This window comes from Perca flavescens, chromosome 17 (genome assembly GCF_004354835.1).
Source record: "Perca flavescens isolate YP-PL-M2 chromosome 17, PFLA_1.0, whole genome shotgun sequence".
Lineage (NCBI taxonomy): Eukaryota > Metazoa > Chordata > Actinopteri > Perciformes > Percidae > Perca > Perca flavescens.
This window is the reverse complement of record NC_041347.1, coordinates 32,713,236-32,731,585: the sequence shown is the minus strand read 5'-3', so window position 1 is coordinate 32,731,585 and position 18,350 is coordinate 32,713,236. Positions and strand designations below refer to the sequence as shown.

The 18,350-nt window shown below is 40.7% G+C and overlaps 1 protein-coding gene across 10 annotated transcripts in view; it reads left to right on the top strand.

Annotated features, from left to right (window-relative positions):
• Positions 1–17,705, top strand: part of rtn4a (reticulon 4a) — a 50,607-nt gene extending 32,902 nt beyond the window's left edge. For all 10 annotated transcript variants that reach the window (XM_028602827.1, XM_028602826.1, XM_028602828.1 and 7 more), the window contains 6 exons: positions 6,375–6,582; positions 11,182–11,320; positions 15,196–15,265; positions 16,347–16,393; positions 17,280–17,338; positions 17,662–17,705. In XM_028602827.1, the coding sequence (XP_028458628.1) occupies positions 6,375–6,582; positions 11,182–11,320; positions 15,196–15,265; positions 16,347–16,393; positions 17,280–17,338; positions 17,662–17,704 (566 nt within the window). In that variant the 3' untranslated portion in view covers position 17,705. The remainder of the gene's footprint in view (positions 1–6,374; positions 6,583–11,181; positions 11,321–15,195; positions 15,266–16,346; positions 16,394–17,279; positions 17,339–17,661) is intronic.
• Positions 17,706–18,350: the final 645 nt, after the last annotated feature.

Here is an 18,350-nt window from a genome sequence, read left to right as displayed (position 1 = left end):
ATGCTCTTTGCTAATATAATTGATCACTTTCATTGATTTTTGGGTGAAAATTGACATGGTTTCTAATCAGTATCCTGACTATACTCATCCACTCAACATATGTTCCTCTGATTTTAACTATTAGTCATCATTCATAATTTCACATAATTCATTTTTTTAACTCAAATATTAGGTATAATTGCATATAAATGAGGTTTATTGACCATGAATTCCAAAAAGTAGTATAAAACTAATTGTAGTAAGTTGGTGTTAGTGAAAATGTCAATTGTCAAAAAGTTTTTGATGCGGACATCACAAGGGTTAAAGCAGCCAAGAGGTGTTACTGGTCTGTGGGGATTTGGGGGAAGTCTGTCTCAAAATAAAACAGCTGCAGTATCGAAATCCATTTTTAAAAAAGCAGTTTTTTCTTTAGGTGACTGTGGTATAAACTGTGCAGAGTGGTTATCAAGCAACAGAGGAGCTGATTATACCTAATGTTGGAACAGTCACAGGTGTGAATATATCTTCATTATCTAAACTAATTGAAACCGAACATTAGTTATGATAGATTTAGTGTATTATAGTTGGCTTTAATGCAGATTATTTGTGTAATTTCTCAACACAAAATAAAACAATGGCTTTTAAATAGAGAGCAACTAACAACAATGTTCATAATCGATTTTTAATCTGACCTTTTGTCTCTTGTGAAATATCCAAAAGTGGTTAAAGATGCCAGTTACAATTTACGTGACACTAAGGTAACATGTGACTTGTTTTGTCAGACAACCACGTCCCCAAAAAAGATATACAAGATAATCAGTGTACTGTGATGTCATTATTGGTTGCCTAGACGCCGTTTGACAAATCATTAATTGAACTGATTATTTTAGCTCGAGCGCCAAGTAAAAATGGGGGAATGCAACGCTACCAAGCCATAACCGCTGGTTATTTATCTGCTCTAGCTTTTCCAACGTTTTAAGACGCAGATATGGAGATAATAACGGTCAAATGATGTGAGAAAGAGACGCGAACCGACCACAAAGAGACGCTGAATGACCACAGAGACCCAAAACAACCCCGAAGAAAACCACACGACTACAAAGAGACGAAAAAACGCGCCAGAGTGTAAGAAGGAAATTGCATACATTTGTTTGAAATTGAAAAACGTAACATTGTCTTGAGGAATGACTCCTAAACTCCAAATACACACACGCCAGTCTTCCACAAACACTGGATTTTGTTGACAAAGTCAGTCAGTTGGATTTGTCCACTTGGTAACAAATCTGATTTGATATTTTTAGCCTCTTTTTGTTGAATGTTTTTTGTCGGCTGCCAGACATATTGTAGGGTTTTGTCTCTCCGTACATCCGCTCACCCCACAGCCTCAGTTTTTTTTTTTTAAGATTATTTTTTGGGGGCATTTTTAGGCCTTTATTGACAGGACAGCTGTAAAAATGAAAGTGGGGAGAGAGAGGGAAGACGTGCAGCAAAGGGCCACAGGTCTGAGTCGAAACCCGGGCCTGCTGCGTCGAGGTGTAAATCTCCATATATGGGCGCTCGCTCTACCAAATGAGCTATCTGGGTGCCCTCCGTTTGCATTTTAATGCTGCGTAGCTTATCAGCAAACAACCTTTTTATCTCTGGATATATGTTAGACTTTGAGACTTGAGGTTTGTAGGGATGCAGCTACCGATTTATTGTCGTTGTAGATTAACGTGGATTATTTTCTGGATGAATGGATGAGTAGTTTGGTCTCTAAAATGTCAGAAAATGGTGAAAAATGTAGATCAGTGTTTCCCAAAAAGCCCAAGATGACGTCCTCGGATGTCTTGTTTTGTCCACAACTCAAAGATCTTCAGTTTCCTGTCCCAGAGGAGAGAAGACACTAGAACAATATTCACATTTAACAAGCTGACATCACCCAAGTTTACCTGTTTTATCATAAAAAAATGACTCAAACCGATTTATTAAAATACTTTCATACTTTCTTTACAAATCAATCTTAGCTGACAATTCATCGATACATTTTTGCAGCTCTAATGGTTTATGTGGATCATGTACTTGAATTTAAAGGTGAGCCGTTTTTAAAAATGAATACTTTTTAGGGTGTAATGCCCGAAACCTGAAACTGTCAGATTCCTGCGTGCAGTTCGATGTCCTCACGTCGCTCAGAGTCAGAGTACAGCATGAGACGGCTGCGAGCGACGTCAGGAGACCCAGGACTCCTTCGCTGCTAATCTTGTCCACTGACCTGCCTGGAATTTCCCAGTGAAATACAAGCATGGTCAGTGCAGGGTCGGGGTCACCAGATCAGCTGTCCCCGAGCAGAGTCCGACCCCCACAGCGGGGAGGGACTGCAGGGTTAGCGAACGTTAACGGTTCCCAGACAACTGACTTGGTTTTGGCTTTTTTTTTAATTTTATTTTATTCACCAAACGCTGCTGTGGCTGCCCTCCTTCGGCCATCTTTACTCGCGCTGAGGGTTTAAATTCCAGCAGGTGATATGAGCACGACTTGCCTCCCTGACTGTATAGGCTGAGAGAGTTCATGGCTTTGGGAGGGCTGGATGTGCACGTGTCATTCACAACACAAGACAAAATAAGTGTTCTTGCAAAACCGAACATGGCAAAATAATCGTTTTTTTTTTCTGGATGGTACTATTTTGTAGGGCTGCTCCTTCTTAGTCGATTAGTCGACTAATCGGTGGTCTTAGTCAACTTAGATCTCTTTAGTCCATTAGTCATGTTTTGATGCTTTTTTTCATGCTGAATGACTTATTTTCAAGAAACGTACGAGCACATCTCTGGTAAACACAAGAATTAAAGTGGTGCTTTTGCGTGACTCTTTGTGGAGAAACTCAGATTTACAGATCTGTCGAATAAATCGACTAATCGATTAGTCGATAAGATTTAATGAGCCTTAGTCGACTAAGAATTTCTTCAATCAAGCACAGCCCTACTATTTTGCTGATCGTTTGGAGTAGGGCTGTGCAATTAATCGATGTAATCGTGATTAAGATTTTGGCTCCCAATGATCACAAAAACGGAATTGAGAAACAATTATTCAGCTCATGTTTTGCAAGTAAACTCTTATTTTCTCGTGTTCTGAATGGAAAAAAAATAGTTTTAAATAGCAAAAGTATTGAGGCAAATTTCACAGTTGTATGTGTTTTTTACTGCTGATTTATTTGACTTCTTCCACAGTTTTTTTAAGTTCAATAATTGCAAAATCTTCCCAGAAGTCAACGAGTAATCGTGTTAAATTATAGTGATTTCACTATTGACCAAAATAATCATAATATTTTTTGCCATAATCGAGCAGCCCTAGTTTGGAGCCAAAATTGTAATTCAATTAATTGCATTGCCCTACCGGAGCTTTGCTGTTCAGTAAAGACGGGTCTCTTTCCTCCACTGCTGATACATGCACATTTTTAAATTATGGAAGTCTCTCAAAAGTCTCAGAAGTTGTGATTCTTTCGAAACTTGTGATCACGTTTCTGAAGTTTATTTTTCTCCGTGATACAACATTGTCGTTCCTAGCCCTCTGTTGTTATCGTCCACTTTGTTCTTCACTTAAAAAAAAAAAGAAAACTGGAGACCTCAGTGTTTATCTACTGATTGAAATCTTTGATAACATCAGCTGTGAGCTGGCGGTGGACTTTTTGACTGTAATAAAATCGTGCGAGTCAAAGCCGATGACCTCCAATATGGCCGGCAGGGAGCTGGTGTTACATCACATGGAAAGCTATTGTGGCATCGGGGTGGAAGTAAAAAAAGGAAGTCCAGAAGGCGCAGAGATGAGGGAGTTTGTGAGTCAGAAGCTGCAGCGAGGGATGAGAGGAGTTGTGTTTTGAAACCGTTCCCTCATTCACTCACTCCTTATTAGCGATGGACCGATTTTATCGGCCGGCCGATATATCGGGCCGATATTTGCGATTTTACTGCTGCGTTCGCCGATAGTTTTTTCTCGGCATAATTTACAGACAGGCGTCCACGGGCAGTTCTGTCTTGCTGGAGACGCTGCACCCGTCCATATGATGAACACTGTACACATTTGGGTGATATGAATGTAAGATGATTGCAGAAGTGACACTGATATGCGTTTTTGTTCATTATTTTTAAAGAAATGGCAGAGCAGATTCCCAAAACAGATCCAGTGTGGCGGGGTTTTACATTTTTATGATGTAAATTGAGGGAGCAAAAGCAGCATCGGCTCCAAATATCGGCTCAAGAAAATCGGCAGCCCGTATCCGTCATCTAAGGCTGTGCCGGTAGTGTTTGTGACGGAGGCATCGTGTAAACAGACCCAAACTAAAAGACTTATAGTACATCCCTGAAACAAACCGGGGGACCGACTACACAGGGGGAGAGCAGAGGTTATGTATTACAGAGGTTGCATATTACATTTCTAGTGTTTAGAAACCAAAGCCAGTTCCATTTTCCTTTTCAGTTTCCGCTGTCACTGCCTGATGTACAGATGGCCCGGTACCACTTTTTTGCTTCCCGATTCCGATACCTGAACTTGCGTATCGGCCGATACCGAGTACCAATCCGATACCAGTGTGTCATATATTTTATTATGTTTTTACAGCTGTATACTACTATCCCTGTATGGATGTGATATGATTTCTATCTCTGTTGTCTGTCTGGCTCAGGTTAAACTCTTTGTGAAACATGAACAAACACAAACAATGAATGCCCCAAAACTTTCTTTTATTCTCCAGTTTGACAGTCAGTTATAACGGAAAAAGAACCTAAATAAACTACTTTAACGTAGATTTTCTTCAGGGCTTTATTACGTGGTATTGGATCGGTGCATTAACTCCAGTACTTCCCGATACCAGCGTTTTAGGCAGTATCTGAGCCGATACTGGTATCGGTATCGGAACATCTCTAGCCTGATGTGAGTCGGGTGCAGATTTAAACGGTTTATGGCTAGGGATCCGGCTAGGGATCCGGCTCCTGCTGCATTGTGAAATCCCAAAAATAATAAACTTTGCTCATTACAAACAATAACAGAAGATGGGAAATCATTTCAAAAACGTTGTAGCTATCTATGATTGTTTGATTGCTAACTTTAGCTCAAAACGCCATTCAGGTGACAGCCTTTGCTGGGTTTGATTGCTAACTCGTAGTCAGCAGTGAACCAACTTTATGTAGGTCCATTTTTACTGTATTGATGTTACAGAAGTCTCTGGTTAGGTTCTTGTAGACCACTTCAGACATTACAAAAGTCTCTGGTTAGGTTCTTGTAGACCACTTCAGACATTACAAAAGTCTCTGGTTAGCAGGTTCTTGTAGACTACTTCAGCCTCTAATCTAGAACTGATCAGGGATCACGCCGTGAAAATGTGATGCCTTGCGCTAAATAATAAATGACTGCTATGTAATGGACCTATCTCATTATTCTGTCGCAAAGTGACACACGCGCAACTCACATCTGCACTCGACTCACATCGGGTAGTTGCATCCGCGGTTACTTCTTCTTCTTCTTCTCCTCCGGGAAAACACGATCGCGTTGCATTATGGGATACAGGAGTAAAATGTAGGGAACATTGTATGTAGGCTACATTCAAATTAGCTGTGCATTGTGGGCAAGGGCGTAACTTTTGAGCATATCAAACACTTAATTTCCTGCATTCTTGTCAATTTTCTGCAAGAATTTGTGCCTTTTTTGCATCAACTTATGATGCTAATGTCTTTATTATTATGAGATATTTGTGTTGGGTTGCACTGGCCGGTTTTAATTATTGATTCATTCAAGTGAATGAAATGAACCGCTGATAATTTGAAGACCACTACCAAATGGAGAACACACTACAAAGAGAACTATTTCCGTGATAGGGAATGGTTTCCGTGTGTAGGGAACTGTGTGTGTGTGTGTGTGTGTGTGTGTGTGTGTGTTTGTGTGTGTGTGTGACCTTTTGACTTTCAGCAGAGCTGCAACACAGACGCACAAACTTAGAGATACGCATCACATGCACCAACCAGACAAACGCCCAAAGCAGAAAATGTGGCTCTGGCTTTAACTGTCGGCTCAGCGAAGGCAGAAACAGACACTTTAACGTAACGCTGGTTCATTTAATGAGTCGAAACAAATCAACGCTAGAGTTTTATCTTCCCTGTGTCTCCGTCGTGTCCCACGGCGATCTCATGATTTCTGATCTCATGGTGTGAATTAGAGACAGACGGAGGTGTGAAATTCACTCATTTAAGTTTGAAAAACACCCTCTGGTTATGCAAATTTCATCGAATGAATATTCGGATCCAGCCCGACCGGATACCTTGACTTAAAAATGTGTTGCTTTGGATGTCTTTTGACTCATAAATGCTGCACACATGCTGACATAAACATCCTGGATCCTCGACACTAACCTTCCCTCCTTTCTCCGGCAGTGGTGGATCTCCTCTACTGGCGTGATGTAAAGACCACGGGCGTGGTGTTCGGCGCCGGCCTGCTGCTGCTCCTTTCCCTGACGGTGTGCAGCATCGTCAGCGTCTGCTCCTACATCGGCCTGGCTCTGCTCTCCGTCACCATCTGCTTCAGGATATACAAAGGCATCCTGCAGGCCATCCAGAAGTCAGATGAGGGCCATCCGTTCAAGTGAGTCCCCAAAGAGAAAGACTTGGTCCGTGCAGTTAATCAAAATGTTGGCTCTAACGATCACAAAAACAGAATCGACAAAAACGATTGATTCGCATGTGTACGTTTAGCAAGGAAACTCGTATTTTATCTTGTAAGTAGTAGTATGGAGGCAGTGTTTTCCCTACCATTTATTTGGGGCAGCGCCCACCCAAAACGACACCCTCCCCCTCCCCTGAATGACAAAATGATGCTATATATTCCACACAAAAAAACAGATGTGCGAGATAAAGCTGTTTTCACACATACTTTTTTATTTAACCTATACTTATCCAGGTAAACTGTTTGAGAACAACTTCTCATTTACAAACATGACCTGGCCAAGAGGCTACAGAAATAAATGAAAACGTACTCTACAACTAAACATATACATGTCATACAAATAACACACAGAACAAGCAAATAAAAAAAATAAAAGTAGACAGCAAAGAGAAAAAATAAAATGCTTAAGTATATGTGTATAAATATGATTCATGTTTATCAGCAGGAACAGGAATCGACTATGTTTTGAAGATTAAGCTTAAAGGTGGAAATTGGGATCAGAGATGTAAGTTTCAGAGTATTTTGTAGTTTGTTCCAATCATGTACTGCTGCAAAGCGGAAGGCATTGTGTCCAAAGGTAGTAGAAGTAGAGGGAGTACTAGACATATAGGCAATTCGCTTGTCATTCATCGCCTTCGAAGTTCAATTAATTTTAACTTTAGTCACGCAACCTCGCCCATATTTTCACCTGTTGCTGAGTAACGTGCGTTAACATCCCATGGTCTCGTGACTGTAGCACCACTGTAGCAAGTTCCTTCGTAGTAACAAACGGTAAAAAATGACGGAGAGGAACTGAGAAGGTGACCAGCCTAAACTGCCGAAAAATCCGTTATTTCTTTCTTAAAAGCAACAAAATGAACTTTAGAAACAACTCAAGTAAAGCCGGCCTCTGTGGAGACGCCACCTGACACCTCGCAAGAGCACCGCGAGCTGCCGGTCGTGTTGCTCCATCAGCTCAGAGGTGGTTAGTGGTTCAGTTACCCGAGGAGAGGTGACTGTGAGCCGGGTACAGAGGGACTGAGGAGACAGTCAGTTGTTCCCAGCCAGTTCAGAGCTTGTTTGGCGTTTTAAAATGTTCTTGTGGCAGAGATAGAGGCAGCGGTGTTTCCTGTACGGGACTCTCACAGCGCCTCAAAAACACACCGACAAGTCTGATCCACGCACACACGACTCTGCACCGCTGTGTGACTCAGGGTTGAGTTTCTCCAAAAGTTACATCTTATCTTTTTTGGAATACCTACCAGGTTTTTTTTCCTGCATAGAGAGAGCTTTGCAGCCAGCCCCAGAGGAAAATCGCAAGCACCAAAACATCCAGCAGTCAACTCATTTTCCTTTTTACATTTTGAATTTTGTGTTTTCCTTCACATATAGGACATTTTCATCATAAATTATATAATATCAGTATACAAGAAATGAAGTCTTTGACGCTCACAATGTCCTGAGGAGAGACTCCCAGACCGGATGCTTAATATGGCCCATTTTTGAGCCAGAAAAAACACTGCCCACTACCCAAGGAACAAATAGTCACATATTGGGATCCACTTAGTTGATTGTAAGCGCAAAGAAATAACTTGTCTTTGTATAGAAAAACACTGGACATTTGGGAATTTATTGCTCGCGCCTAAAAGGTATAAAGTTATGAATCAGCAAAAGTTATGAACCCCCCCCCTCTCTCTCTCCCACCTTTCCTGTCTGTCCACTGTCACCACAAATAAAGGGAAAAGCCCCCCCCCCCAAAAAAAATAATCTTTAAAGCAGTCTGGTTTCATCGGGAATTAAACTCGGCCAATGGCATCACAGGAACCAGTGACCTGATTAATCCTGATTATCGGTCTGTGCTGCAGGCAGTCTGGTGTGTCCTTTTTGTAGGGTAAATAAATAAATGCTTTAACATCATGAATAAATATCTCGTGTGGCTTCGAATTTTACTTTAGTTTCTATTTTTTTGTCTCCTAGCAGAAGAGCTCCTAAATGCAACATGCATTTTATTCATTTTATCTTATTAGAGTACAAACACGCTTCACAAAAAATGTTTTAAATGCAGATAACGTTACTCGGTAAATACTTCTTTTCTCAGGTTTAAAACCCACACAGATTTTTCCGTTACATGGCCGTGCAGTTGGCGCTACATTTCTCCATTTTTAAAATATTTGAACTTGGAGAGAATCAAGACTAGAAGCAACTACCTCACATAGAAACATATAAAAAATACTTCAATTCAGTTTTATTTATAGTATCCATTCATAACAAGAGTTATCTCGAGACACTTTACAGATAGAGTAGGTCTAGACCACACTCTAGAATTTACAAAGACCCAACAATTCCAGTAATTCCTATTACTTTTGTGTATTCGAAGCGGTCCTGTAAAGCACGTGTCAAACTCGAGGCCCGCGGGCCAAATCGGGCCCCTCGCAGACTTTGCTCCGACCAAAATAACCAATCAATTTTAGTAATTTTTTGCAACGCTTTTTTCCGACATTTTTGCCACTTTTCCCAACTCTTTTAGCAGATTTCTTTTGTTCTTTTCTGACATTTTTTCAATGTTTTTGCCACTTTTCCCGACTGTTTTAGGTGTTTTTTTGTATTCGTTTTTTTTCTCAATGTTATTGTGGCTTTTTTCGACCTTTTTCGGCGCTTATTTAAATGATGGCTAAGGGACTTTTTTTGCCGACGTTTTTAGAGCTTCATGTGGACCAAAACTGTAAATGAGAGGACTATGTGACACATGCAATAATACATTCTCAGATATTTGACTTGTCTCTTAAATAAAAGCATGTCTATAAAGTCAACACGTGTGTCTCTCTCTGTGATTCTTATTTCCCGGTATGTCTGGCGCTTAGAGAAGCTGCTGTAAAGAGAGCGGCCGTTGTACTCTGCTGCTTCCGCCTCTCGTTCATTCGTTGGTTCATCCTCCCTCCTGGCTCTTTTTCAAAACCTTCTTACTGTTGTGTTGTGTTTTTTCAGCGGCCGGTCTGCACACTGATCTCACAAGCACGTTAAGAGGCCAATTAGCTCAGATTAACATAAGCTGCAGGAACTCCGAGAGTCAAAATACGAGCTGATTCTACGGATTTTACAGATTTTAAAAGCTCCAGTGTGAGGAAAGAGAGCTGCATTAAAGCTTAAAATTGATCGCCCGTTATAAATGTTGATACCGATAGTGGAAAATGCCTAATATCGGCCCACCGCTATATCGGCCCACCGCTATATAGGTCGGGCTCTAGTGTGTGTGTGTGTGTGTGTGTGTGTGTGTGTGTGTGTGTGTGTGTGTGTGTGTGTGTGTGTGTGTGTGTGTTTTTCTGTGTGTGTGTGTGGTAGAGTGAGTGAGAGAGTGATGGTGATTATCTTCGATTAGAGTGAGTAGTGACTAGGGGTGGGGGAAAAAATCGATACAGCATAGTATCGCGATATTTTTCGTGGCAATACTGTATCGATACACAGACGCCAAGTATCGATCTTTTATGATCTATGTGTTGGTCAGTTTGTCTGCTTGACGATCACATTTTGCACCAATAAAACTGAAGTGTGATGAACAAACCAAGAAATGTATATTTTTAGATACAACAGATGTTGACAAAATTGTCCTTTCGGGACATCATTTGAAATTGGGAAAAATCTGAAGTTGGAAAAAAGGTAATATATTGCAATATATCGCAGACTATTGCAATATCTTTAAAATCGCAATAATATCGTATCGTGACATAAGTATCGGGATAATATCGTATTGTGAGGCCTCTGGTGATTCCCACCCCTAGTAGTGAGAGAACCAAAGAGTCTCCCCTGTTCTTTGTGTGTGTGTGTGCGCATCTGTGTCTCCAGTGTGTGTGTGTGTGTGTGTGTCCCCTGTTCTTTCTGAACCTGGTGGGAGATCTGGAGCAGGAGAAGTTAACCTTCTCCTTGATCTCATGTTGATGGAGAAGGAGAACCAGGAGATGAGTCTGGGCCGAGTGACGCGTAGTTCCATTTTTCGATAGGTGACGTCAGGCTACACGCGTAGGGTCGGTATGGCCACGTACCTACGTATGTAGCCACGGCGTTGATTTTAACACAGAAGCATAAATCATGCTCAAGTAGGGCTGCTCGATTATGGAAAAAAATATAATCACGATTATTTTGGTCATTGTTGAAATCACAATAATTTAACACGATTGCTCGTTGACGTCTGGAAAGATGTTGCAATTATTGAACTTTAAAAAAACTGGGAAAAGTTAAATAAATCAACATTAAAAAAAACACATACAGCTGTGAAAACATTATGCACTTTTCCTATTTAAACTTAATTTTTTCATTCACAACACACAAGAGAAAATAAGAGTTTCCTCCCAAAACGTAATGAGCTAAGTAATTGTTTTTCCCGATTATTCTGTTTTTGTGATCATTGGGAGCCAAAATCATGATAATTACATTTTGATTAATTGCACAGCCCTATGCTCAAGTCTCCCACAAAGCTGGGGTAAACCCTGCACCCTAAGCCTCCTCCTGGCTGTCTTTAACCCGCTGCTCTGCTCCCTCTCTCAGGCAGTACCTGGACCACGAGGTGGCGCTGCCCGAGGACATGGTCCACAAGTACAGCGACTTGGCTCTCGCCAAAATCAACAAGACCATCGGGGACTTAAGGCGCCTGTTCCTGGTCGAGGACCTGGTCGACTCCATCAAGGTGAGAGTCCACTTCACTAGGGATGTGCTCGACTGAACTGCTGTACTGCTCGTACGTTTCCTGGAAATAAGTCATTCAGCATGAAAAAAAAGCATCAAACATGACTAATGGACTAAAGAGATCTAAGCTGACTAAGACCAAAACGACCGATTAGTCGACTAATCGGCTAAGAGGGATCGGCCCTACACTTCACACTACCTGGACCCTGAAACTGTTGTCAATATTGAGATCAGAGTTGTTCCGATACCATCAGAAAAGCCTCAGATTCTGCCTTAAATGCTGGTATCGGAGATTACTGGAGTTTATGCACCGATCAGATATGTAATTTATCCCCGAAGAAAATCTACTATAAAGTAGTTTATCCATGATCTTTTTCCGTTAATGACTGACTGTCAAACTGGATGATGAAAGAAAGTTCTGTGGCGTTCAAAGAGATCATATCCCATCCATACAGGGATAGTAGTATACAGCTGTTAAAACATGATAACATTATGCATTTTTAGTTGGTTAGTTAGTATCCCCGCGGGTAAATGTAGGTGTCTTCGTAGCCAGGTACTTAAATACAATTACAACTTAAAACACTACTATTTCTTTACCAACTTAAAAACTTAGACTTTTAACACACTGGTATCTGATCGGGAATCGATAACGGGAAAGGTGTCAGGACATTTCTAATTTAAATGCATATGCCGTATTTAAAGATGTATTTAATGGCTGAAAAAATTAAAGACTCCTAAAAACATCTATAGCAGTTGAAGTATACGGTCAATATTAAGGTTGGTTTGGGCATTAATACTCCTAAGACTACTTGGAAGTGAAGATACTTATTTCTACTACTTATTCATTACTTTCAGCTACCTGTTTGAACTTCTGTGTGTGTCTCTCTCTCTCTGTGTGTGTGTGTGTGTGTGTGTGTGTGTGTGTGTGTGTGTGTGTGTGTCTCTCTCTCTCTCTCTCTCTCTCTCTCTCTCTCTCTGTGTGTGTCTCTGTCTGTGTGTGTGTGTGTCTGTGTGTGTGTGTCTCTCTGTGTGTGTGTGTGTATATACTATAAACTTGCTCACTCGTTTTTTTTAAGCCCTTTTACATACTGCAACATGTTCAGGCGTTGTTACAGATGATATATTCTTTAATTGAAATCATGTAATCATTCATAAATTAGTTGAGCTGCTCCACAATCTCCCCCCAGCAACATGTGAAGTACCCCTGGCTGTGTTAATCGGTAGCACCCTCGGGTGCTGGGTTAACGTGCGTCTGTAACGGCTGAGCTTTCAGAGCTCTGCAGCTGTCGGAGGGCTGTTGTCACCTCCAACCCTCGCACCAAATACAGAGACCTGAGAATAACACTGCGCAGGAGAACTTCCCTTACAGGGTCAAAAAGTCTGATTCTTTTAATCAAATCAGGAGCCAGCTTGAGCCTCAGGAATGTTTTTTATTTAAAAGTCTGAGATTAACCCTTTAAACTCCTCCAACTGCCTTCATTGGTATTTTTTTGCTTTTTGTGATGTCATTTCTTGGAGTATCTTCAAATATTTCATATCTCTAAAATCAGTACAACCTGAGCTCAGAGGTTATGTAAGTCAATCAGCTGTAATAATTAATAAAAGTATTAAAACTGTGTCAAAAATGGGACACGTGTTTTCAACGAATTCTACTAAATAAAGACCCGAAACATATTGATCCAAAAATGTCTAAATGTAGAAACATGTACAAAATATCTCAACGTTAGCATCTACATTACATCTAGCTCACCCATGTAGGCTGAGTCCTTGGCAGCAGCCCGGGTTCGAATCCGACCTGTTGCACTTTGCTGCATGTCTTCCCTCCTTAATCTCTCTCCTTTCCTGTCTTCTAGCTATCATGTAGATTTTAAAGGCCATAAAATGCTTAAAAAATTATCTTTAACCTTGTGTTGTCTTCCCGTCAACCATGAACTTGTGTTCCCAGTGGCTTAAAATTTAAAATTAACTTTTTTCAACACTTTTTTTTTTTTTTTTTTTTTTTTTTTTTTTTTAAATGTATGGTCAATAAACCTAACTTATATGACATTATAGCAATTTTTCTTGTTAAAAAAAGCAGACATTATAAATTATTTGTGGAGTTTTCTGAGTTAAGATCAGAGGATGTTGAGGGGATCACAGACTGTCAGTTTAGTCAGGATACCGTTTTGAAACCATTTTAAATTAAGTAAATTGAATAAAATACCCAAAAATAATCATTATTTTGGTTGTAAATGTTGCATGGCTTCCATACAACGTACATCCATGTTGTTTTTGGGCAATTTGGTTCAAAGAAACCCATATTTCTGAAATTAAAAACTTTTTTGAAACGGGTCAAATTCGACCCGAAGACAACAAAAGGGTTAAAAAATATCTCAACACTCCAGAAGTTATTTGAACTCTGTGCATTTTTTTTTTTTTTTTTTTTTTTTTTTAAGATATTTCTATTTTTATGAACACAGTGTAAAGGCGTTTTGATACTCTCACCTGCACGAGAAATGCTCCGCCTACTGTTTAGCACCGAGCGTCACGTAACGTGAGGACTCCATTAAGAGCGTACAGCTGTTTTTTTAAATATATTTTATTTATAGCTTTTCTGTTTAACATACAAGAAAAAGCACCGAAATAAAACACCCAAATTCAATGAAAGTAGTGAACTGATCATTTATTTTACTTATGCAGAGCGTTGTACGGAACCATCCACGTTATTTTCTTTAACAGTTGGATGAAAGAAACCCAAATTTCCGATATAGAAACTTTTTGAAAGTGGGTCAAATGTGACCCTGAGGACCTCCAGGATCATAGAAACCACGATCTCCAGCCGGCCCTCTAGCGTTCCTTTCTCTGGGCGTTAAAAGTACATGTGGCTTGATGCATCCTGGGATATTCTTCTATATTCTTCTGCCCCTGATTAGTTTCCTGTTGCACCAGCAGCTCGTTGAACTGTCCCAAGCCTCCGGTCAGAAATGTAACTGCGCTGGGTGTTTACGCTGGCGGCCATGTTGGCTCAAAGCTCCGGGCTGTTTCCATGTTCATCATTAACATGAGCTCCACGTTAGACTACAGCTCTGTTAACGTTCATATCAAATCAGCTTCAGGGTCTAAGTCTCCCTCCACTGTGCTCTGCTCAGGTTAGACATTTTGGGCTCTTTTATCTTCCACAACGTGCCTTCTTTCAGAAAACATTCATTTAACTACACTACTCTGTCTACTTGGGTCTGCAGAGTTCTCCTAAATTCACTCAAAGTTAGCATCAGATAAGGCCTCATTTGGATATTTAAACCAGGTTTTAGAAAACCTGTAAGACAGCAAATATTTATCTTTTAATGTCAGTAATAACCTGGTCATGGTTCATGTTCATATCTGTCTCTGTTCACCTGTAGTTTCCTCTAAATGTCTGACTTTTACAATCAGTTTGTTCTCTGACTCTGAGCCAGAAATCTCCACTTCAGCAGCACTCGCACACCAAACTTTACTCTTTCATTCCTCTCTGTATTCTCACACTTTTTACACAGCAGGGCTTTGTTCAGATAATCACCCATTTTATTCCTAAAAACATGTTGACCAGTATTTTTTGATTTATGGAGCGATTAAAAAGAGAGAACCAATCTTCCCTCTGTAAAACCCTTTTGAACCGGGCTTCATCCAAGTTGCAGGACTTGCTGTAAAATAGACAGCAACGATCACTTCAAAGGCTCTTCTTAAAAGCTGGGAGATCTCAGGATCCTTCTCGGGTCGGACGGAGCTTTAAGTCAGGAATCAACCAGGGAACACGCAACCAAAACAGAAATGTGATGAGTCATGATTAATGCTTTGTTTTTTTACAGGATACACCCAAGATTCTCCAAGTTAAATTTCTGTTTTCTCCTCTTTCTTCAGTTTGCCGTGTTGATGTGGATCCTGACCTACGTGGGCTCCTTGTTCAACGGCCTCACTCTAATTATTCTGGGTGAGGAATGCGTTACCCATCATGCTTAGAGCAAAAGTCTTCAACATTTGTTTAAGCCAAGGAGCCCTTATCTGAGAGAGGGATGGAGCAGGGACCCCCAGCTACATAAGCCTCTTTCCGACCATGTAGTTACAGGAACATAGTTATAGGAAAACAGTCCACTTCTAAACAGACCTACTTACTACTCTCCACCAAAACCGGTTTTTCCATTTGCATTCACACCAAGTGGCCATATGAACTGACCTTTTGTTATTATAATCACAGCCATCTAACCACCACTATGCAAAAAAAAAAAAAAAAAAAAAAAAAGACCCTGCCCTGAAGTAGGAGCTGAAAGAGTTACAGGAACTGTGGCCAGAGGAACTTAATAATCCCCAAATTGGTCCAGTCGGAACAGGACAAAAAAAGGGTTCTAGGAACTGCAAAAATTCCCTCTGGTCAGAAAGCGGCTATACAGCATATTATGAAATCTGTTGCCTACAATAAAAGCCCACAGACTTTTATACAAACCCTTTTAGTGCATAGAAAACTTAGCTATAAAACGAATCGTCGGTACGATTTTATAAATGTTTTAACGTTAAACATGCAACAGTGACTTCTTAGGATGAACTGTGTATGTGGATGGATGTCTTAGTGACTACCTACTATCATTAATGTGTTCTGGTTTTTGTGTTCAAAAGTTGCAAAGAAACTCCCTTTGTTCATTGTGCCAGATGATGGTTTAGTACTGGAACATGGCCTACTATTAAATGCAAGTTAAACATGAGTGAACAGAGTTTCTCTGCAACTCTTATCTCTTACTTATCCCCCTCAGACGCTCCCATCTCACGTTATAGATGTGCAAAGTATTTTCTCTACCCCCCCACCCTGTAGTAACTCTGTCAGTTTAAAGACATTTGTTAACTTTGGCTCCACCTGGTGTTGAAATCAAGAGTCATGCTGTCAGACCTCTTCTGGGAACAAGAACTTAAATCTGTAGTTGAGCAGTAGGTTTCTGCCGGATCTTAAAAAGTCTTTTGGAGTCTGTTGGAGTTTGTAGTTTTGAATCCACTTGATGAGTTCTTTTTCTTCTTTTCTTCAGCTCTGGTCGGAGCCTTCAGCTGCCCGATCGTCTACGAGAAACACCAGGTAACAAACAATCTTATTATATTATATAAAATATTATTTAGTTTTAGAAATGTTTCCGTCCATCCTCTACATCCCTACTTATGTAATCATTTACACATTATAATTGATTTATTTACACTTCTTCTTATTTGTTCAAACTTATTATTTTTGTTGTTTGTAATACTCAAACTAACTTTAGCAGGGGTGCCCAGTTGGTAGAGCGCGCGCTAGGGTTGGGTATCGAACTCGGTACTTTTTTGGGTACCGGCTGAATTATGTCGGTACTACCGAGACCGGTTCACGTTAAATCAAACGGTGCCCAATTCTGGTACCTGAGAACGCGTAAAAGTGAAATCATCGGTCCTCTGCATGTTGACTGAGAGCAGACACAGACACACACACACACACACAGACACACACACACACACACACACACACACACACACACACACACACACACACACACACACACACACACACACACACACACACACACACACACACACACAGACACAGACACACACACACACACACACACACACACACACACACACACACACACACACACACACACACACACACACACACACACACACACACACACACACACACACACACACAGACACACACACACAGAGACACACACACACACACACACACACAGACAGACACCCACACAGACAGACACCCACACATGCACGCACACTCGCTCTTCCGAAAACATTTTTTTTTTTTTACTGTTTGGTACCATGAACCCAATTCCAGGTATCGGTACCGTCCCAAAACAATGTGAGCGGTACCGAGCGTAGCGCGCGGCGCCCATGTGAAGAGTGTGATTCCTCTGACGTTGTGTTTGTGTGTTTGTGTGTTTGTGTGTTTGTGTGTTTGTGTGTTTGTGTGTTTCCAGGCTCAGATCGACCACTACCTGGCTCTGGTCAACAACCAGGTCAAAGACATCGTTGGGAAGTAAGCACTTTAAAAACTATATGAATTAAAACTGCTGGAGTCTTGTTGGTTTCTGTTTTTGTCTCTTTGTATTTAAAAAAAAAAAAAAATAAATAAAAATAAACCTTTTTTTTTTTTTTTTAACTTCAAGGCAGGGGACTACAGATGAAAAATAGCATTTTGGCTAATTCTGGCTTTTTTAACTCATGGAAAATCATGTTTTTTATTAATTAGCACTGTCCCCTTTCATAAATAAACTAAACTCAATTAGCTAGTGAAATATCCGACTTTCCTCATGAATGGATGATTTAATGAGTGGATGTGGTGATCTCTTGTCCCTGCAGGGTCCAGGCGAAGGTTCCTGGGATGAAACGCAAAGCCGAGTGAAGCAACGGAAAGTCCGAGTTTGGATTCAGGAAGTCCTGAGAGGGGAGGTGTTTGGAGGGGTGGGGGGGGGGTGTTAGTGGGGGGAGGGAGGAAACATGAAGGAAAAGCTGGAGGAGGAGAGGAGGGGGTCTGGCGTGGACGCAGCCCTTCTAACTTCATTTGTCAAACATAATAAAAACATTTCTTTTCCAGTCCAGAATTCCTTTTTCCAACGTTTTTTTTTTCTTTATTTTCTGGAGAAGTTGAAAGTTCAGCCGAGTCAACACCCAGTGCATTGTGGGAGGAGCTGACACAGCTCCCACATTTGTGGGTGATTGGGTGTTTTTCCATTATATATATATATATATTTTTTTTTTTTTTTTTTTCCGTAATTTTTCAAAACCGAGCAAAGTGGGCAAACATTTATTTTCTTCATCTGCTGTTTTTTGAGAGCCAGCGAGCAGCGACTCATCTGTATTTTTTTTAGTATGATTTCTGAGTTTGAAGTATTTTGTGATTTTACTGTTCAGCTGAAACCGCGTGGTGTCCCTGGAGCTTCGGGCTCGTTTCTTCGGTAAGCTGCTGCGTGGTTTCACCTCGACGGGACGGATTTTGAACGTGAACGACGTCATTGAATCCTGACGAAGCAGCGAGGGAGGGGGTGGGG